Source organism: Physeter macrocephalus, chromosome 5 (genome assembly GCF_002837175.3).
Source record: "Physeter macrocephalus isolate SW-GA chromosome 5, ASM283717v5, whole genome shotgun sequence".
Lineage (NCBI taxonomy): Eukaryota > Metazoa > Chordata > Mammalia > Artiodactyla > Physeteridae > Physeter > Physeter macrocephalus.
The window spans coordinates 5,592,699-5,616,244 of NC_041218.1; the positions used below are offsets into that span (position 1 = coordinate 5,592,699).

The following is a 23,546-nucleotide window of genomic DNA, read 5'->3' on the forward strand; positions in this document are numbered from 1 at the left end:
TGCCCACTCTCACCACTATTATTCAAGATAGTTTTGGAATTTTTAGCCACAGCCATCAGAGAAGAAAAAGAAATAAAAGGAATCCAAATCGGAAAAGAAGAAGTAAAACTGTCACTGTTTGCAGATGACATGATACTATACATAGAGAATCCTAAAGATGCTACCAGAAAACTACTATAGCTAATCAGTGAATTTGATAAAGTAGCAGGATACAAAATTAATGCACAGAAATCTCTGGCATTCCTATCACTAATGATGAAAAATCCGAAAGTGAAATTAAGAAAACACTCCCATTTACCATTGCAACAAAAAGAATAAAATACATAGGAATAAACCTACCTAGGGAGACAAAAGACCTGTATGCAGAAAACTGTAAGACACTGATGAGAGAAATTAAAGATGATACAAATAGATGGAGAGATATACCATGTTGTTGGATTGGAAGAATCAACATTGTGAAAATGACTGTACTACCCAAAGCAATCTACAGATTCAATGCAATCCCTATCAAACTATCACTGGCATTTTTCACAGAACTAGAAGGAAAAACTTCACAGTCTGTATGGAAATACAAAAGACCCCGAATAGCCAAAGCAATCTTGAGAAAGACAAACGGAGCTGGAGGAATCAGGCTCCCAGACTTCAGACTATATTACAAATCTACAGTAATCAAGACAGTATCGTACAAGAATGAAATTAGAACATGCCCTAACACCATACATAAAAATAAACTCAAAATGGATTAAAAATCTAAATGTAAGGTCAGAAACTCTCAAACTATTTGAGGAAAACATAGGCAGAACACTCTATGACATAAATCACAGCAAGATCCTTTTTGACCCACCTCCTAGAGAAATGGAAATAAAAACAAAAATAAACAAATGGGACCTAATGAAACTTAAAAGCTTTTGCACAGCAAAGGAAACCATAAACAAGACGAAAAGACAACCCTCAGAATGGTAGAAAATATTTGCAAATAAAGCAACTGACAAAGGATTAATCTCCAAAATTTACAGGCAGCTCATGCAGTTCAATATCAAAAAAAACAAACAACCCAACCCCAAAATGGGCAGAAGACCTAAACAGACATTTCTGCAAAGAAGATGTATAGATTGCCAACAAACACATGAAAGAATGCTCAACATCATTAATCATTAGAGAAATGTAAATCAAAACTACAATGCGATGTCATCTCACACCAGTCAGAATGGCCCATCAAAAAATCTACAAACAATAAATGCTGGAGGGGGTGTGGAGAAAAGGGAACTCTCTTGCACTGCTGGTGGGAATGTAAATTGATACAGCCACTCTGGAGAACAGTATGGAGGTTCCTTAAAAAACTACAGATAGAACTACCATATGACCCAGCAATCCCACTACTGGGCATATACCCTGAGAAAACCATAATTCAAAAAGAGTCATGTACCAAAATGTTCATTGCAGCTCTATTTACAATAGCCAGGACATGGAAGCAACCTAAGTGTCCATCAACAGATGAATGGATAAAGAAGATGTGGCACATATATACAATGGAATATTACTCAGCCATAAAAAGAAATGAAACTGAGTTATTTGTAATGAGGTGGATAGACCTGGAGTCTGTCATGACACGGGGAGGGGGAAGGGTAAGCTGGGACAAAGTGAGAGAGTGGTAGTTTATATATGGACATATAAACACTACCAAATGTAAAATAGATAGCTAGTGGGAAGCAGTCGCATAGCACAGGGAGATCAGCTCTGTGCTTTGTGACCAGCAAGAAGGGTGGGATAGGGAGGGTGGGAGGGAGGGGAGACGCAAGAGGGAAGAGATATGGGAACATATGTATCTGTATAACTGATTCACTTTCTTATAAAGCAGAAACTAACACACCATTGTAAAGCAATTATACTCCAATAAAAACGTTAAAAAAAAAGTAGCCCCCCTTTGCCGCAACTAGAGAAAGCCCACGCGCAGCAACAAAGACCCAACGCAGCCAAAAACTAAATAAATTTAAAAAAAAAAGAATTCAAATGTATACATGTATATGCATGTCCACAGCAGTACTCCTTACAATAGCCCAAAGAAGGAAACAGCCCAAATGTCTACCAACAGATGAATGGAGAAACAAACTATATATGCATACAATGGAATATTATCCAGACATAAAAAAATGAAGTGCTGACACATGTAGATGAATCTCAAAAACATTATGCTAGTGAAAGAGCCAGACATAAAAGGTACGATTCCATTAATATGAAATATCCAGAAAAGTAAACCCAGAGACAGGATGCAGATTTTTGGTTGCCAGGGGCTGGGAGATGGGGAAATGGGAAGAAACTGCTTAATGGGTGTGGGGTTTTCTTCTGGGGTGATGAAAATATTACAGAACTGCATGGGGTGGTGGTTGTACAACATTGTGACTATGCTAACCATCCCTGAATCGTTCATTTCAATCTTATGTTAAGTATATACCTCACCTCAATAAACAAATAATATCTGGTTAATTTTTAAAAATTTACTGGTGAGGTTGAACTTTTCTTCAGGTGATTAGCCATTTGCAAATGAAATGTTTATATCTTTTGACCGTTTAGGTATGGGAGTCATGGTTTTTTGTGGGTTTTTTTTAATGGTTTGGTATGTACATTTTACATAGTAAGAATATTAACTTTTTATATATCTTAGTTATACTATTTCCCCAGCCTATTGTTATTTAATTTTATCATTTTTTACAGTTTTTCATTTTTTGTAGTAAGCTGTTTTTTCCTTTTTTTAAAGGTATAATTGACATATTATATTAATTTCAGTTGTACAATGTAATGATTTGATATTTGGATATATATTTCAAAATGATCACCATAGTAAGTCTAGTTAAAATCTGTCACTATATATAGTTACAAAAAAAAATTTTTTTTCTTGTGATGAGAACTTTTAAGTCCATTGGTTTTAAGCTTTGAAATTTCTTCTTTGTAGAACGGGTATTAATCTGTTTTCTTCTTCTGTTTAAAAATTTCTCTTATAACAACTTAATGGTTTGACTTTTAAAAATAAAATTATTAATCCGGTTAGAATTTATTTGGTGTCTGGTATAAAATGAAGATGAACATTTTTCTCAAATAACTAATTGTTTGAGGGCCGTTGAAAAATAACCACAACAAAACCCCAAAAAACGCCTTTCTCCCATACTAACTTGCGGTGTCCTCTTTATCATATATAGCGTACATACACTAGGCATTTAAAGATTTAAATATTTTCAACTTTGACAATTTGAATGACTCAGGAAGACCACAAATATAGTATTATAAATTGAAAAATAATTTAAAATTATACTACATGTAAAGTAATATTGAGTTTTTCTGAGTACTAATTTAAATTACAAAGCATGTGGGAACAAGCTACCTAGCCCCTACATTTCAATGAAACTTGATTATTTTTCTCTCATCATAAGGCATTTTCTGGGGGAAACTTACATGCTTTAATGAGAGCAAAGGGGTACTGGGGTCCCTCCTGTCTGCTTCCCACACTCACAAGAATATTTTGTGGGAATGTCAAAATATTTATTTAAGTTTATTGCCAGGAAGTGGAGCAGTTGTTTGACTTCTGTTGGCCTCGGGAGTTATAGAAAGGATTGTTCTATTTATTGTTTATAGAGAGAACCTACATATAATCATCTGTATCTTATCTAAAACCCTGTCTTCCCAGATTAAATCAACTTCTCCTTAGGATCTGAAATAACTGAAGGGCATGAGGTTCAACCTGCCTGATAAAGGATCTTTCCCATACTTCCTTCCAAAAAAATATTTGTGGAATGTTCAAAACTGAATTACTCACTGAAGTTAAAAGTTGGGAGATATATTCTTCATCTTTCCCTGAGTGGAAGCTTCCTTTCTGCTTTCCTGTAGCAATCTATTTGCACAAATTCTCTAGGGATTGTGGTTTGCAAGGTTTGTTACCCTATTTTTAAAAAACAACAAATGCTGTATCAATCTTGCTCAATATTTTCAGTCTTTTTCTCCTCTTATTTCATTTTATTTTCTGCCTTTCTTCCGTTTCTACATTTTTACATTTAAACATAACTCAATATATTTATTTTAAATATTCTCAATTTGGTCTCTAAAGCAATCGTTTTTAAGGTCTTACATATTTTCATTTTTATTAACCTACATATTATGTTACTGCTCTCTCTCTCTCTCTTTTTTTTTTTGTATTGATGTTTAAGAATGTGGTGTGCAAAATCTAGTTCGGGGGAATTTACAGAGAATCTCTTTGTGCTTAAGTGTTTGATCAATTTTTGTACAATATCCAAACATTTCCATTTCATTCACGCTATAAATCTGTTAAACATAGCCATCTGGATTTTGTAAAAAGCAATTAAGTGACTATGCTATTTGAATTTCTCATTTTTGTTTGCTTGCTTGCTACGTTTCCATGACCTGGTAGTGTGATGATACTGTTTACTGCAATGGAAACCAGAATGTGTGGGTTTGAGTCCTGAATTATGTGACCTGGGACAAGTCTCTGATCTATTAGGGAGATTAGCTTCTCTAACTGGGAAATAAGGCTGGTGAGTTCTAAAATCTCCAAGAGACTTTCCACTGTGAATGGTCTATATTTTCATTACTTTTGCTCTGTATTTCTCCTAGTTTTATTTTATGTATTTTACCATTTTGAAGCATGTAAATTAAATATTTATGTTTTAATTATTTATACTAATCACTTTCTAATAAGCATTTGTTTAATACTTAATGCTTAAAAAAAAGTGTTCATAATTACCTCAATCAATCATTCGCACAACTACATTAGTTAGATATCTATGTTCCCATATGGATTGGGAGGCTGAGGCTCGGAGAAGTGGCTTGCCCAAGATCCCGTAGCTGGTAACTGGTACCTACCAAAGTTGAAACCATGGCTCTGGTTCGAAAACCAGTGCTCTTTGTATTGCCCTGTGTCACCTCCCTTGGATGTTTGTGGCGGAGAGTCAGACACTGCCATCTGCACGGCTGCCTTTGGAGAAGCTGCTCAAGGGCCCCTCTACCCAAAACCATCTGGCCCCTCTGCTCCCACCTGCAAAGCTTCCGGGTCAGCCTGAGCAGCTGCAATTCCAGAAGCAGCTGAACTGTCAGGAAGTCAGATAATTACCACCCTCCAACTCAAGGTCAAGCACCTACAGAGGGGTCTCTTTCTAGATATATTAGTGTTTTTTACATAAACTTAGTGGCATAAAACAACAAAAATATATTCTCTTACAGTCCTGTAGGTCAGATGTCCAACATAGGTCTTCCTGGGCTAAAAAATCAAGGGGTTGGCCTGCTTTCCGGAGGCTCTAGGGAAGAAGCCTTTTCCAGCTTCTAGAAACTATGCACGTTCCTTGGTCCCTTTCATCCATCTTCAAAGCCAACTACAGTGGATGGAGTCATCACACACATCTCTCTGACCCTCTGCCCACAGCCTGGACGATCTTCCAGTCTTAAGGGCTCATGTGATTAGAGTGAGCCCACCTGGATGATCCAGGCTCATTCCCCATCCCAAGGCCTGTAACTTTAATCACATAAGGTAACATATTAACAGGTTTGGGGGATTAGGATGCCTTCTTTGGGGAAGGGCATTATTCTGTCTGCCATATTAGGCAAGAAAATCATCTCTCATTCTGTGTGAATGTCAAGCAACAATGCAAGCTCTCAACAGCCTGTTAGATTTTGTTAACCTTTTGCTTTTAGGACGGCAGTTGAAATCTACACCTCATCTCTGCCATCTTGGCCGCTTGCAAACCATGCAGGCCAATTCAGTAGAAGATACTCCATTCTCACCCCCAGATTGCCCTGTATTTATTGCCCCAAACTTCTTCTTCCCCTGTGGACTACCCTTTTACCCTTTCCACGGTTCTCTTATTTAAAGTGAATTTCCCTACACTAATTTTTTTTTCCACAAAATTCTCCTACAGACCTTCTTGCCTTCTGTAAGCCCGGACTCCCCCTAGAAGATGCTATTTCCCCAGCAACATTACTGATAGAAAGTTCCTCCTTTTCCTCCCCGACTGCACGAATCCTTGGGTCCAGGGCAACGTCGGCATTTCCCAGCTACTTGTGGCTGCCTCTGAACCACAACATTTCTGCTGTGAAATGCCGCAAAAAAAGAGTCCTCTTTCCTTTAGATTCAGGCCATCTGATTATAGCTTCTCTTTCTCACCTTGACTCCACTTTGCAAAACCCTCACCTTCTAATTCTCCCTGAGAATTATGCCCCCAGTTGCTGTCATTTTCCTTCCTGCCCGAGGCCACAGCACGCGGCTCATCACAGCTGTCTCAGCTACTGCAATTTATTTATTTACTTATTTATTTGTTTATGCCACCCCGTGGCTTGCGGGATCTTAGTTCCCCGACCAGGGATGGAACCCGTGCCCCTTGCAGTGGAAGCGTGGAGTCTTAACCACTGGACCGCCAGGGAAGTCTCAGCTGCTGCAGTTTAAGGGCAGCTTCCGTCATCACGTGGCAGCAGCACCCACGCAGCTGAGTAGACAGGTAGCCGTAAATATTACAAAAAAAAAAAATCCATCAGAGGAAGGATGACACAGAGGAATAGGGGCTGGCTGTTTTGTACGGGGTGATTTCGAAAGGCCTCTCTGATAAGGTGACATGTGTTTACAGAGAACTGAACAAAGTGAAGTAACAGGTCATGCAGGTGTCTGGAAGAACAGCATTCCAGGGGGGGAAATCACAGGCAAAGCCTCTGAGATAGAAGTACAGTTGGTATGTCTGAGGAGCAGTAAGAAGGTCAGTGCCGCTGGGGTAGAGCGAAGGGGAGGTGAGTAAGTGCTGCGGTCAGAGCAATAGCGGGGAGCGAATCTGAAGCCTCTACAAGAGATAGGGTGACGTCATGAGAATGCGAACATCAGCTCCTCGGGAAGCCAACACAACTCTAAACCTGCAAGTACACGCTAGCAACGTATGAAAACCGATTACCCATGTTCAATGGGTACACTTTATTTTATGTAAATTGTATCTCAATAGAGTTGATAAAAATTTTTAAAAAAGAATAAATGTTCGTGGACAGCACATAGGAGGTGCTAGATAAATCCTTGATTGGAGGAGTGCATACCTGAAGAGTTAATGATGGGTCACCAGCTCTTGCCTCACCTGACCACACCCCAGGATCACACAGTTTCTAATACGGGAGCAAAGCCTAGCGTAGGCAGCCTACATCACAGGGCAGGGGGCGGGGGGCAGCAAATATAGACTGACTGATAGATACAGCAAGCACTGACAAAATTACTATTTATGTCAAGTCAAATTAGATGAATAAGAATATAGTGTATTTGACCAACAAAATTAGATCTATATAAAACCTACAGCCAAAAAGAGAAAATTTATTCTTTTCAAATACACATAGATGTTTTGAAACTCTGACCCAGCTTTAAGACACAAAGGAGATCGCAACAAAACAACAGACCAGAAATGCTAACCATGATACACTTAAGCTAGTAATCGGCAATTAAAAGACAATTTAGAAAAATCCCTTATGTTTGGGGACTTCCTGGTGGTCCAGTGGCTAAGACTCTGCACTCCCAATGCAGGGGGCCCGGGTTTGACCCCTGGTCAGGGAACTAGATCCCACATGCTGCAACTAAAAGAGATCCCACATGCCGCAACGAAAAACCCCGCATGCACAACGAAGATCCTGGGTGCCGCAACTAAGACCCGATGCAGCCAAATAAACAAATAAATAAAATAAATGTTTTTTTTAAAAAAACCCTTATGTTTGGAAACTTTAAAATTCTCTTAAAAAAAACCCTGGATTATAGAGGAAACCAAAAATGATACCAGCGCCTGGATAGTTTATAGGCCAATCTTATGTAATTTTCCAAATATCTACATAATCTGTCTTATGTAGATATTCAGAAAAAAGAAAAAGAGGAAAAACCATACAGTTCATTCTATGAGTCTAAAAAAGCAAAGTATCAATGTAAGGAAACAGTACCCCAAAAAAAGGAAATTCTAAGCCTCTCTTAATTTTGAGTGTAGATGCTGTGTGTGTCACGCGGGGGAAGGGATGGAGAGGGAGTGAGACTATGTATGAATGGAGAGGGTGTTGTAAGATATTAACACCTAGTGAATCTAGATGAGGGTATAGAAGTGCTCTGTGGGTTTGAAAATTTCTAAACTAAAAAATTAATAAGACTTCTTCTCCTTAAAAAAACACAACTCTATGGCAGTGTTACGGGTTGAATTATGTCCTCCCCAAAAGACATATTCAAGTCTGAACCACTAGTATCTCAGAACGTGACTTTATTTAGAAATAGGGTGCTGCAGATGTAATTAGTTAAGATGAGGTACTACTAGAGTAGGGTGGGTGCTTAATCCAATATGACTGGTGTCCTTAGTCACACGGGGAGAAGGCCATGTGACCACAGGGACAGGGACAGGGACTGGAGGGATGCCGCTGCAAGCCAGTGATTGACGGCCACCACCAGAAGCTGGGAGAACCAAGGAAGGACCCTCGCCTACAGCTTTCGGAGAGACCGTGGCCCTGGTGACACCTTGATTTTGGACTTCTGGCCTCCAGAATTGCGAGGCAGTAAATTTCTGTTATTTTAAACCAGCTGGTTTGTGGTACTTTGTTATGGCAGCCCCAGGAAACTAATATCGGTAAATACAATATTTAAGTGAAAATTTAGAATTGTTCCCATTAAAGTTAGGAATAAGGAAAGGATGACCTACTATCTCCACTTCAATTCAATGTTAGAGAGGAACAGGGAAAATTGTCTATTTTCAGTTGACAGAAAATGCAAGAGAGGGACTTCCCTGGTGGCGCAGTGGTTAAGAATCCACCTGCCAATGCAGGGGACACGGGTTTGAGCCCTGGTCCAGGAAGATCCCACAAGCCGAGGAGCAACTAAGCCCGTGTGCCACAACTACTGAAGCCCACCCGCCTAGAGCCTGTGCTCCGCAACAAGAGCAGCCACTGCAATCAGAAGCCCGCGCGCCGCAACGAAGAGTAGCCCCTGCTCGCTGCAGCTAGAGAAAGCCTGCGTGCAGCAACGAAGACCCAATGCAGCCAAATATTAAAAAAAAAATTTTTTTAAGTACCTCATTCCTATATACCAGTAATTAGAAAATGCAACAGGAAGATCCCAAATCACAATTTAAAAAACACAAGAAACCAAGATAAACAGGAATAAATCTTTGCACACAGTATCCATGGAGAAAATGATGAAACATTATTGAAAGAATATAAAAGTAGATCTGAATAAATGTCCATGAATGGGAAGACATCGTTAAAAAGATGTAAATTCTCTCCCATTTTAATCTATAAACTCCACGCAATTCCAGTGAAAATCTCAATAGATTTTTTGTGGAACTTAATGGGATGATCCTAAGTTAAGACGATTTTGCAGAATGACATGGAAATATTTGACCTACAAGTTATGAAAACATCTTATCAAGCTATCCTAATCAAGACAGGGTGGGATTAGCCTTAGAAATACACAAATACAATAATAGAGAGAAGAGAGAAGCCAGAATTAAATGCAGGAATATACAGGTATAAGTGATAGAAGTAGCGCTGTAATCTATGAAGAAAGACTGCACTATTTAATGAATGGCATGGAGATAACTGGTTAGCCATAAAGGATAAATGACATTAGATTCTTACCTTACACCATTCCCAGAACAATCAATTCTAGGTAGATTAATAATATAACGTAAAACAGCAAATTTTTTAAAAATATAGAATATCGTCATGATCATGGAGTAAGGAAGAATCTCTTAAACAAGACACAAAAATCATAAAGAAAAATATTGATAAATCTGATATTTTTTTTTGCCTGCATTGTGTCTTCACTGCTGCACGAGGGCTTTCTCTAGTTGCGGCGAGTGGGGGCTACTCTTTGTTGAGGTGTCCGGGCTTCTCATTGCAGTGGCTTCTCTTGTTGTGGAGCACGGGCTCTAGGGCACATGGGCTTCAGTAGTTGTGGCGCACGGGCTTAGTTGCTCCGTGGAATGGGGGATCTTCCTGGACCAGGGCTCGAACCTGTGTTCGCTGCATTGGCAGGCGGATTCTTAACCACTGTGCCACCAGGGAAGTCCTGATTGTTTTATTAAGTTAAAGCTAGTTGCTAGTATAATAAAACTCCAAAATTTGTATTGGCTCAAATGCAGTCAAAGTTTATTTCTACTCATTTACTAGTCCAAGGCAGGTTCCTGATTGAGGGGAAGCTCTCCTCCATGGGGTCACTCAGGGACACAAGCTGATGGGATCTCTTCCATCTTCAACCCATGCCCTTCAAAGTCACTGCAGTCAGCTCCACCCTAGTCAGCCAGAAGGGGGAATAAAGTGTGGAGGGGGATAAACCAACTTCCTACGAGCCTTGGTCAGGAAATGTGGTTGAAATATAGTCACAAGGCCATTCCTACTGAAAGGAAGGCAGGAAAGCCCAGGGTGGCTCTCTGTCCACCAAGAGGTAGTGGGTTTTTTGGTGAACTTCCGTTCAACATAAGACACTATCCACAAAGATGGGAAGGTCCGCCACAGACTGGGGAATGATATTCTCGGTGTATATGATACAGGATTCGTACCATAAAGGCACCTCCGAATCAGTAACAAACGGACAACCCAAATCAAACAATTGACAAAGGATAGGAACAGACCAAATTCACAGAAAAATCTACAAAAAATCTACAAAAATATGAAAAAACACTCCACGCTGCTAGTAATCGAGGAAATGCCAAGAAAATAAAGGATACCGTTTTTTGACCAAATTTGGCAAACACTAGAATGACTGGTAACAAATAATCCAGTGTCGGCTAGGCTCCAGGGAGAGGGCCCTCTTACACCCTGTGATGGAACTGTGAATTGGTGCCATCTTTTTAAGGACAATTTGGCAGTATCCATCAAAATTTAAAATAAGAATTCCCTTTTGCCCAGCAGTTCCACTTTTAGCAATTTATCCCACAGGCATAAGCATTCATTTCCACAAAGGTTTATGCACAAGAATTGCCGGTACAACTTTTTTTTTGACTAATAGTAAAAAGTAAAAATCACCAAATGACAAATGGCTAAACAAATTATGGCAATCCATTATGGAATCCATATGGAATACCATACAATGCAGTAAAAAAAAATTGAGGTAAGTCTCAAGTATTGTCATGGGAAAAGTTCCAAAACATTAAATTGAAATTAAAAGAGTAAGTCTCAGAACAATGGAGATAGTATGATTCCATATATTTAAAAATCCTTAAATCTATGTGTGCATGTGTGTATGTGTGCACATACATACACACATATGTATATTAATGCATAAAACCAAAGTTCTGAGAAGATACATGCCATGCAGTTTTAGTGGTTTATATTGCGTTTTGGACGGTTAATACGTATTATCTGTGTAGTTAAATAAGAGAATGTCTCAATCAGGCCAACACAGAAAAAAAGAATCAGATTTTGCTTTTATTTGGCCTTCTACTCAATAAGGAAATAGCCTTGCTAAAGAACAGAGACGTTTCTTCAGACTGCCACATGGCCTGATGAAAGACCCTTAAACATTACCGATCGCCTTTTGTCCTAGTTTTATATTCTGCAAACAACCCTCTGATCATTCAGGTTTCCAGGAAGCTTCAAAGTCAGAATGCTCGGATTCCTCTCGGGACTCAGTCCACTGCCCAGCAACTGCCCTCAGCGAGGATGTGGCTGCCTGGTCCAAAGTGATGCCCCCTCCATGGGGGACAGAGGGTGTCCTCATCCCTGTCTGGTCCCCTTACCTGGGCCAGGTGGGACCTCTCTGCACTGCTCCTGGGTGTGCTGCTTAGACCTCCCTTCAGGAGAACCTGCCGTGAGGAGTGGGTTTGACAGCTTCCAAAGCTTTGGGATCTTCTGCAGTATACACACCAAGGCCATGCCCTCCCAGGGGGCTCCCAGCCAATCACTAAGCACACTGGGGGGGCGCAGGTGGGGGAGGAACCAGAGCTGGGCCACTGGGGCGCCCATGCAGGACTCCTCCAATGGGCGGTCTTTGCTCGGGCTCCCCACCAGCCCCTGGGAGCCTTTCTGGGAGCCACGCAGCAGACTGAAGGGCTTGCAACCTTCCCTTCCTTTCCTGCCTCTTTCCATGGGTGTCAGGCCAGAAGCTTCTGGTCCACGCTTTTCCCTCTCCCCTTTATCCTTCACAGACATTTCTCCATAAACACGCCTCCCGTTTCGTCTTGGCCTCTGCTTGCCAGAGGCCCTAAACTGACACCCTCCTAGCTTCAGAGTTCCCCATGGGTCGGCAGCTGCATCACAGCCCCACCCTCCCCATAAAGTCTTGCTTTCCGCTCCCCTTATGTGGTTCCCAAGAGCACCCCAGTGGGTTCCACGCATGTATTTAAAACTCCATCCCAGAGTTTGTACCTGGGGGAACTCATCCTGCGACTGGAGGCTGACATTATGACCCCTGCAAAAGAATATCCTCTATTTGAAAAAACAAATTAACATTTTGAAGCAGAATCTTTTCAGAGTCAAAAGAAGATTAAAGACGCATATGGCTGAAATATATTTCCACTCTTCTGCTTACACCAGTGGAGACATGGAGGGTCTCCATGAGGATGATTTCCATACAGACAGGAAGATCTCTGTGACGCAGACACAGGGTCATGCTCCGAACGCCATGTTCATACCTGAAGCACGTGATGCTCCAATCAGCCTTGCTCGAATCAGTCCCTCTCTCTTTTTGTTTCTTATTAATTTAATCTTTCCCCGAAAAATTTCCAGGTGATAGTCTAGTTTCTCTTTCAAATCATCTGGAAAAAAAAGTCAACACTTGACAATTGCAAACTATAAGTACAGAAATTAAACCAATTTCTCACAATTTTGATTGATTCCTAAAAACTATGCTATTCCACAGACGTTCTAACCTTAAAAGAAAATTTTATCAGACGAACGTGCATAAAATGTGAACAAAACGTGAACAAAAAGAGATGCAGGGGCTTCCCTGGTGGCGCAGTGGTTGGGAGTCCGCCTGCCGATGCGGGGGACACGGGCTCGTGCCCCGGTCCGGGAAGATCCCACGTGCCGCGGAGCGGCTGGGCCCGTGAGCCATGGCCGCTGAGCCTGCGCGTCCGGAGCCTGTGCTCCGTGGCGGGAGGGGCCACAACAGTGAGAGGCCCGCGTACCGCAAAAAAAAAAAAAAAAATAGACAGCTAATCTCAAATGCTAAATGGAGTTAATCAGATTTTGTTCTAATGTCATAGTTCTTTAAAACCAGTGAACATGGAGGAATAAGCCATTAAGTGTAGCTGGCGTGATTAGAATTCTTTCATGTAAAGTACCTGGATTGTGTCATTCCCCTGCATTAAGCCTTGGAATCGCTCCCCATTTTCTCCAAATAAAATTCAAACAATGCCTTCACGAGGGGCTGCCTCTTTACGTTTCTGGTTTCAGGCCTACCCCCTCCCTCCTAACACTACACTCATACATAATCTACATAAAATACAGAACTATTCCAAACTCACCATGTTTTCTCTTGCCTCGGGGCCTTTATAATGCCATTTCCTCTGCCTAAAATACGTTTTCCTTCCTCTCCATCGATATAACCCAACTCAGCCTTCAGACCTCGGTTCAGATAGCACTTTTTAAAAAAATTTACTTTATTGAAGTATAGTTGGTTTACAATGTTGTGTTAATTTCTACTGTACAGCAAAGTGATTCAGTTATACGTATACATATTCTTTTCCATTATGATTTATCACAGGATACTGAACATAGTTTTCTGTGCTATACAGTAGGACCTTGTTGTTTATCCATCCTATATGTAATAGTTTGCTAGATATCACTTCTTGAACGTCATGCATGACCTCTAAAGACCAGCTTGCCCCGACATTTGTCTCACGGAAGCACTAACCATCCCATTAGCCCAACACCATAAGGACAGGGACCAGCTCTCCCATCGCCACGAGTGCACCAAAGTGCCTGCCTCAAAACCCACCGAAAAATGTTCTTTGTATAAAATAACTAAGTGCCACATAGATAGCGCTGCCTTCAAAGTAGATTAGATAGATGATTAGCGTCCTATCTTACCAAATTCACTCATGTCATCTACCAAAATAATTTCTTCAAGGATGTGCTGTGGAGTGAGAGTCATGACACTGGACACTGTCCGAAACAAGGCATTAAATTCTTCATTGTGGAAACAAATGACAATGCTGGCAGTAGGTAGGTTGGATGGGTACTGTTTTTTATGACACCTGCGGGGATAAGCAAGAGGAAGCCTTAGATGTTTTGAGGACTCATTCAAACACCTTTCTTTATTCATATTTTTTCCTCTTTATTCCTTTAATCAATGATTATGATAATAAGGTGACAGTACATTTAAAATACAAAAATTAAGATACAAAAATTTCTTTAAACTTCTTATGTTGTTCTAATATTTTCTAAATCATTCCTCCCTTCTTAATGCCAGTAATAATTGCTTTTTCCTGAGACTCTGCTTTGATAATATTAGTTCTGTTTTGAACATAGTATAAACACAAATTCTACCTACATTTTGGTTTCTATCATAAAAACAAATTAATAAGCTTATACGCACTGAAAGGTTCAAATTAACTTTACTGTTCTATCTTCAAAGAAAATCTGTGTGTTGTCCTTACATTTGTGTAGTCTATTGCAACAAAGAAATGTAATGGATATGGTGTAATTAGATTTCTTCCAAGGCTTTGACAAAAAATGTTTTACTATTTTTTTGTGCACTTGAGAGAAGAATAGACCCTGAGTTCTAGTAATATTAGTTTTTAGCTGTTAAGTGTTGTTTGGATTGCTATATTATTTGGTTGTATTTTGAAATATTTTGGTTGTAAATGACAAACCCACTGGAACTAGCTTAAGCATAAGAAAGAGGTTCACTGTAAACGGACCCAAATGTCCCACAGGACCTAGCCAACAGGCAGGAACCTGGAGCCGCCAAGAGCAATTCTAACCAGAGGCTTGAAAGCCGCCTGGACATGCTCCATTTCTGCTCTTGTCTTTACATCTGGGAATAATTATAATGATAACAATAACTGCATCAACCTGCCTCATAGGTTGTGAAGTTTCAATGAATTAATATACGTAAAATGCTCAGGTCAGTGCCTTGAAGTCAGTATTCTACAAGGCTCATTACATGGCTCTTATTCTCTCTGCAGCCTGGCTTGTTTTCCCTCCCTTACCCCACAGAGTGGGAAATGCGGCTGACGTCAGCGTGTCCTACAGTCCAGCATCCAAGGAGAAACTGGTAAGACTTCCCCCTTCCCCAAAATTCACAGGACAGGATTCACTGGCTCAGTTTGGCTTAGGTGCCCATCATGGCCAAATAGTGGGGTCAAAATAGAAAGTCACTCTACGCACTGCCGCCGTGTGAAAAGGGGGCAGCGGGTAGGAAACCCCAGGGAAGGACGTGCTGGGCAGGCAGCCCCGCAGGGATCCTGGACAGACTTTCAGGATATTTATGGATTGATGTCACCATGGAAGAAGAAGACCTTGTGCTGGTCAACATTTTTATCCAAGAGTAGATGAAGATATAGAAGTCATGCTTACCGGGTGGAAACGGACTTGTGCTTCAAGGAATGAGAATATGAGATGACAGAAAGACCTGAGAGGATGGGAAAAGGGGGCAAGTGCTGTGGGCTGCACATGGCCTAAAACGTCAGGTGGGAAAACGTGGCCTCACAGAAACAGATAGGATTAAAAGGCTTGCATTCCAGTAGGATCACCGTGTGACCGAAGAGCAAGTAGATGAGACACAGAGAGAGAGAGGATGCCCCCAAATAGAGAGACGGTGGTCCAGGGCGAACTCAGGCTACTCAGATCAATCTCTAGGATTACATTTAGTCCTGGGTAGATCATTTTCAGAAAACTATAAACTGAGTCCCTTCGGAGGAACGGGACAATGATATTGAAGGAGGCTGAAACCACGTCACACGTGGTTACACCCCTAAGAGAAGGCTGACGTGTATGGGTTTCTCTAAAATTAATTGATGGGGGCTTCCCTGGTGGCGCAGTGGTTGAGAATCCGCCTGCCAATGCAGGGGACACGGGTTCGAGCCCTGGTCTGGGAAGATCCCACATGCCGCAGAGCAACTAAGCCCGCACGCCACAACTACCGGGTCTGTGCTCTAGAGCCCGTGAGCCACAACTACTGAGCCCGTGGGCCACAACTACTGAAGCCTGCGCAGCTAGAGCCCGTGCTCTGCAACAAAAGAAGACACAGCAATGAGAAGCCTGCGCACTACAACAAAGAGTAGCCCCTGCTCACTGCAACTAGAGAAAGCCCGCGTGCAGCAACAAAGACCCAATGAAGCCAAAAATAAAAAAAATTAAAACATATTAAATCCTAAAAGAATAATTCACAATTCATTCTACAAGGCCAACATTACTCTGATAACAAAACCAGACAAGGACAGTCAGGACAAATAAAAATTGATAGCCCTCACGAACACTGATATAAAATTCCAAACAAAATTTCAGCAAATCAAATTCAATAATATATAAAAAGGATAATGCATCATGACCAAGTGGGGGATAGCCCATAAATATAACCTCTGTTTAACATTAGAAAAGCAACATAATTTACCATCTTCTCAAACTAAAGATACACACATCTCAATACACAGAAAAGGATGTGACAAGATTCAACAGCTGCCTGGTGAAAAATTCTCAGCAAACTAGGAATAGAAGGGAACTTCCTAAACCTGAAAAAGAACATCTATGAAAAACCTAAAGATAACATCATACTCACTGATGAAAAGCTGAGTGTTAAGAGCAAGAACACAGCAAGGCTGCCCAATTTCACCTCTTCTATTCAACATTGTATTAGACGTTTTAGCCAGTGCAATAAGAAAAAGAAAAGCATGCAGACTAGAAAGGAAGAAGTAAAAGTGCATAGGTCATGCCCATCTACATAGAAAATCCAATAGAGAAATCTTTGTGATCTTGGGCTAGGCAAAAGTAAATGAAAAAATAGAATAAAATTAAACAATTGGACTCCATCAAAATTAAAAACTTCTGCTTTTCAAAAGGCACTGTTAAGAGAATGAAAAAACAAGCCATAGACTAGTAAAAAATATGTGTAATCATCAATATGATAAAGATCTTATACCAAAATATACTAAAAAATTCTCAAAACTCAATAATAAGAAAACAATCCAATTTTAAAATGGGCAAAATTTAACTTCAATAAAGAAGATACACAGATAGCAAATAAACACATAAATAGATCGCAACATCATTACACATCAAGAAAATGCCAATTAAACCACAATGTGATCTGACTACACACCTATTAGAATGGCTAAAATTCAAAATACTGGCCATACCAAGTGTTGGCAAAGATGTGGAGGAATTGGAAATCTCATTCATTGCTGATGGGAATGTAAGATAGTACAACTACTTTAGGAAAATGGCAGTTTCTTAAAAAGTAAACATACACCCTAAGATCTAGCCATTCCACTTGCAAAATATTTACATAAGAGAAAAAAGAACATCTGTTATGCAAAACTTGTCTTGAGAATATTCATACCAACTTTATTTGTAATAGACAAAAACCAGAAACAATCTGTCCTATCAACAGATGAATGGGTAAACAAATTGTAGTACATCCGTACAGTAGAGCACTACTCAGCAATAAAAAGGAACTCCTTGTGACAACATGGCTAAATTTCAAAATAATTATGCTGCATAAATTTTATTTACATAAAATTCTAGAGAAGAAAAATGAGCCTATGGCTGAGCAATCTCATTCCAGAAATCTTTACTCCATATATACTAACATGAGGGCATAAAAATATGTGTACAAGAGTGTTTATTACATCATTTTTGAAAAGTTGAAAAATTAAAAACAACCAGGATTTCTATTAATGGGGAAACTGTATATTTATACAATGGATAACTGCTCTCAACTGTTAAAATGAATGAGGCAAATTTTATGTGTAATGCTTTGAAAAAGTTCTCCACGATATGTTGTTACGTTAAAAAAAAATTATAGAATAGAAAAAATAAAGCCCATTTTCATAAAAACGATATGATTATATTGTATGCTTACTGTCTACTTATAAATATGTGTATATGTCTATAAATTTTGGAAGGATATACACTAACATCCTGACAGTGATGATCTCTCTGTGTCAAGTGGGGGGAAAATAGTTTGGTGACACCATATGCATTAAGACAGAAGAAAAATCCCTAGGATCATGTATGTTTTTATTTTTCCTTTTTATGCTTTTTTATATTTTCCAGGTTTTTCACAATTAACATTTAAAAGAAATCTGCACCTTTATTAATTACAAGAGGATAAATGGTAATTTTACTGTGCAGAAAATCTGACAGTCGTTTTAATCAAGTGATCAAATTAAATTCACCACAAGTCACTTCACCAGTAATGGGACAAATAGACATCGTGTGCCTTTTAATACAATGTGCTGAGAAGGAGATGACATTCCTTCTATGGTATTCCTATCAAAAATGCATGACCCGGATTTGACCACAAGGAAACTTCAAACTCAAATTGAGGAGCATTCTACAAAATAACTGGTTAGATCTCTACAACTGTCACAGTCGTGGAAGATAAAGACTTAGGAACAGTTTCAGATGAAAGGAAACTCAGGGGATAGGAACCCTGCATACAGTCTGTAGTCCTGGGTTAGATCCTTCCAGAAAGAGGACACTAATGGGTTAAGTGTAAAAACTTGAATACCATCTGTACATTCGCTAATGGTATAGTATTGTTAATTTGCTGGTTTTGTTTATTGTTCTGGTTCTGAGGGTATGGACGATGTTAACATTTGGGGAACCCAAGAAAATGCTAGGCAGGAATTCTATGAAATATTTTTGCAACAATTTTGTAAGTCTGAAATTATTTCAAAATTTAAAAGTTGAGAAATAAATGTAATTGGAAAACCAATCAACAAAAAATCTATTCTTCAAAGATTTGTATCCAGTATTTCTCTAGTTCAGTGAAAATAATAATATGAATTTTAAAGTAAAGCAAAGCTGAAATGGAAATTCCATTTAATGGAATGATGTAAGTACTATAATAATGGCTGAAAATCTGCTGGATTCTAGATATTAGTAGTTACTCCTAGTAGTTAACATATATTTTAAACACAGAAGTGTATTTCGTACAGAATTGAATTTCCTATTAACAAAGTTAATATTTTGAATACTAAAACTGCCAAGTTTGCTTCTTTCTATGGACAATCTCTTTCTAAACTTCCTGTTTTTCTAACAAATAATCATATGATGAGAGAATGGAAGCAAAGGTGGTTACACTATTTTAGAAAATGAGGTTTAAAAGGAAGAAATGATGGCCTGCCTGGAGAGAAATTCATAACTTGTAAGCATGCAAAAATATTGACCTCCCTTTGCGGTATTTCAATATTCAATTGAGAAAAAAAAGTTGTCCTCTAAATTAAATGTCTACCATGTTCTATGGTTTGAATAAATTTAAATTCTTTTTCTTTCATTATGAGCCAGATAGATTGTGTCATCATGTGCAAACATTATATCTCTTTTTTTCTTCAGTGAAAAATATTCTTTTTTAAAAAATTGAAGTATAATTGGTTTACAATGTTGAAACCCTACATCTCTTGAATGTGCCATATCATAAGTGATATTTAGCTACCTAGAAACTTTGTTGATTCTTATATTTGTGGCTTCAAATGTTTGTCTTGTACACAAGTTGCAACAAGACAAAGTGGGTCCCACTTTGCCCTGTTTTTTGGAACATGGCTTTTGTCTCCGTATTACTGGAAGAGGCTTATATTCCTTAAGTACTTCTTATTTAGTAAAGAGAAGATATCAGCCCTCTTTGGCTAGAAACCATCAGAACCTAAAATATATTAAAAAGATATTAACACACATTTGCTACAACATGAATGAAACTTGAGGACATTATGCTAAGTGAAATAAGCCAGACACAAAAGGCAAATATTGTATGATTCTGCTTTTATGAAGTACCTAGAGTAGATAAAATTCACAGTGACAGAATGTAGAGTGGTGGTTGCCAGGGGACTGGATGGAGGGAAGAATGGGGAGTAAATGTTTAATAGAGACAGAGTCTCAGTTTGGGATGATGAAAAGTTCTGCAGATGGATAATGGTGATGGCTGTATAACAATGTTAATATACTTAATGCCACCAAATTGTACAGTTAATAAGAGTTAAAATGGTAAATTTTATGTTATATACAGTTTACCAAAAGTGTTTTAAAAGGCACTTACACAAACGATTGAAGGAACAATTTTAAAAAAAAAGCAGACTTTGAAGAAAAAAATAGGTAGCTGTCTGAAGCATTTTGTATTAGGAATAAATCTCCCTTTGACCAAAAGTCTTCATTGGTGATTTAATAAAAAGAACTTGTGGGTGATGCAATTCTTGGAAACCTCTAGAACACACTCTGAGCCAAGGAGAAGATATTCTCTACACTATAAGCTCTAGAATTTTGAAGTAGTCTCTTGACATTATCTGACTTCAAGTTCTAAAAACAGGAAACTATATTACAAGACTTCTAATATGCCAAAATTAAAATCTGGTTAGTAAGTGTTTAAAAATTAGACCTTATTTGTTTTTAGACCAGTCCATTGAAAACTATAAGACATTAACAAAAGAAATTGAAGGAAATGGAAAGATATTCTGTGCTCATGGATTGGAAGAATTAATATTGTTAAAATGTCCATATTTCCTAAAGCAATCTACAGGTTCAATGCAATCCCTATCAAAATTACAATGGCATTTTTCACAGAAATAGAACAAACAATCTTAGAATTTGTGTGGAATTACAAAAGACCCCAAACAGCCAAAGCAATCTTGAGAAAGAAGAACAAAGATGGAGGACTCACGCTCCCTGATTTCAAACTATATTACAAAGCTATTGTAATAAAAACAGTATGGTACTGGCATAAAAAGACACATAGATCAATGGAGCAGAGTAGAAAGCCCAGAAATAAACCCACACATATACGGTCAATTAATTTACGACAAAGGAGCCAAGAATATGTGATGGGTAAAGAACAGTCTCTTCAATAAATGGTGTTGGAAAAACTGAACAGCTACATGCAAAAGAATGAAACTGGACCTCTATCTTACACCATACCCTCAACTTAACTAGAAATGAATTGAATGAATATAAGACCTAAAACCATAAAACTCCTGGAAGAACAGATAGGCAGTAAGCTCCTTAACATCAGTCTTGATTTATTTGGATCTGACACCAAAAGCAAAGGCAACAAAAGCAAAAATAAATAAGTGGGACTACATCAAACTATAAAGCTTCTGCACAGCAAAGGAAACCTTCAACAAAATGAAAAGGCAACCTACTGAATGGGAGAAAATATTTGCAAATCATATATCTGATAAGGGGTTAATACCTAACATATGTAAAGAACTCATACAACTCAATATTGAAAAAACAAACAAACCAATCTGATTAAAAAATGGGCAGAGGATCTGAATAGACATTTTTTCCAAAGAAGACATACAGATGGGCAACAGGCACATGAAAAGATGCTCAGCATCACTAATCATCAGGGAAAGGCAAATCAAAACCACAATAAGATATCACTTCACACCTGTTTGAATGGCTCTTATCAAAAAGACAAGAAGTAACAAGAGTTGGTGAGGATGTGGAGAAAAGGGAACCCTTGTGCGCCTTTGGTAGGAATGTAAACTGGTGCAGCCACTATGGAAAACCAGTATGGAATTTCCTCAAAAAATTAAAAATAGAACTGCCATATGATCCAGCAATTCCAATTCTGGGTATTTACCTGAAGAAAACAAAAACACTAACTCAAAAAGATACATGCACCCCCATGTTCATTACAGCATTATTTACAAGCCAAGACATGGGAGCAACCTAAATGTCCATGGGTGGATGAATAAAGAAAAGGTAATATATATGTATATAGCTATATCTATATGTTATATATCTACATCTATATCTATATATAAATTCAGTCATAAAAAGGGAGGAAATCTTGCCATTTGCAATAACATGAATGGATCTTGAGGGCATTATGCTAAGTGAAACAAGTCAGAGAAAGACAAATACCATATGCTCTCACTTACATGTAGAATCTCAAACAAACAAAACACAATCTGCCCCTGCCCCAAAAAAAACAAGCTCAAGATACAGAGAACAGATTGGTGGTTGCCAGAGGCAGGGGGTGGGTGAAACGGGTGAAGTAGGTCAAAAGGTACAAACTTCCAGTTATAAAATAAATGTCACAGGGATGTAATGTATAGCACGGTGACTGTAGTTAATAATACTGCATTGCATATTTGAAAGTTACTAAGAAAGACCTTAAAAGTTCTCATCACAAGAAAAAAATCTTTTTTGTATCTATGTATAGTGACCGATGTTAACTAGACTTACTGTGATGATCATTTTGCAACATATACAAATATCAAATCATTATGTTGTATATCTGAAACTATGTAATATGTAAAAAAAATATATCAGGAGGAACATACATTTTATTCCTGGTATCTGGCACATCTCTGTGGTTGCCCAAGTTTTTACTGATAATGGAATTAAATCCATATTTTGAATATCCATGAATAAGTTCTGGGTCCGAATAGTTAAAATCCTTACCTGCAAGAAAAGGTATTAGTCACATAAGTATAGGTTTACTAACATCACGTTGATAAAGGACAATAACAACTATATCCTGAATTCGCTCCTTTTATAACGTCAGAGTAGTCTTCCTGGAACCTAAACTACTCCCAGATGACAAGGTTAAAATCAAAGTATTCACACAAATCAAAGCAGATTCCTTAGCAAAGTATGAACAACAAGTTACCCTACAGTCATTCAGTTTCTCCAGAGAAGGAAGTGCTCAGCCTCCTTGGTCCCATCATGATTTGCAACTGTCGTGTGAAATTATATTAACTGAGGGATTTAGGGAAGGTGGGAGAATGGGAGCTGAAGCCCCTCTCCCAAAACTCCGTTTGAGAGAATAATACAAGATGACAGAGGACAACCCAAACATATCAGTCATAGCAATAAATGAAGTTGGCATAAATTTCCCATTAAAAGAGAAAAACTCTTAGATGGTAATAAAAAATGAAATGTAACCATAAACGATAAATAAGATGAACTAAAATGGTTAAAAGTGAGAGAACGGTCAAAGACTACAGGAGTCAAAATAATTGTTAAAGCATAGAATTCACTGGAAGGACAATCCAGAAGGTCATTTTATACTCACAGTAAAGGTTTAATAGTAATGAGCTTGTAGACATCGAATAATGCTGCAACAAAATACTTAAAGAAAAATTGTTAGAAATATCAATATACGTTGCCACAAACGAACAGTAATGGAAGTTTTTAAGAACAACTCTGAATCAGACAAAAAGTTAGAAACTTGAATAACGTAATTAGTTAAGTTTCCTTAGTAGATTTTATATTGTGCTTTGTTTTTGAGAGAATATACTTTCTTTTCCAATGCCCAAAGAGTGTTTTCCAAAATTGGTATAAATTCTATCCTGGATATAAAGAGGATTCCCATCAAAAAGTGACCCCAGGGGCTTCCCTGGTGGCGCAGTGGTTGAGAATCCGCCTGCCGATGCAGGGGACACGGGTTC

At 38.6% G+C, this 23,546-nt stretch overlaps 1 protein-coding gene across 1 annotated transcript in view; it reads right to left on the bottom strand.

The window, feature by feature from the left end:
• The window catches only part of GALNTL5 (polypeptide N-acetylgalactosaminyltransferase like 5), a 77,629-nt gene that overhangs the window by 41,699 nt on the left and 12,384 nt on the right, over positions 1 to 23,546 (bottom strand). Inside the window, exons 4-6 of the mRNA XM_024130597.1 lie at positions 22,437 to 22,557; positions 14,020 to 14,186; positions 12,621 to 12,743 (exon numbers count right to left, since the gene is read on the bottom strand). Coding sequence (XP_023986365.1) covers positions 12,621 to 12,743; positions 14,020 to 14,186; positions 22,437 to 22,557 — 411 coding nt within the window. The remainder of the gene's footprint in view (positions 1 to 12,620; positions 12,744 to 14,019; positions 14,187 to 22,436; positions 22,558 to 23,546) is intronic.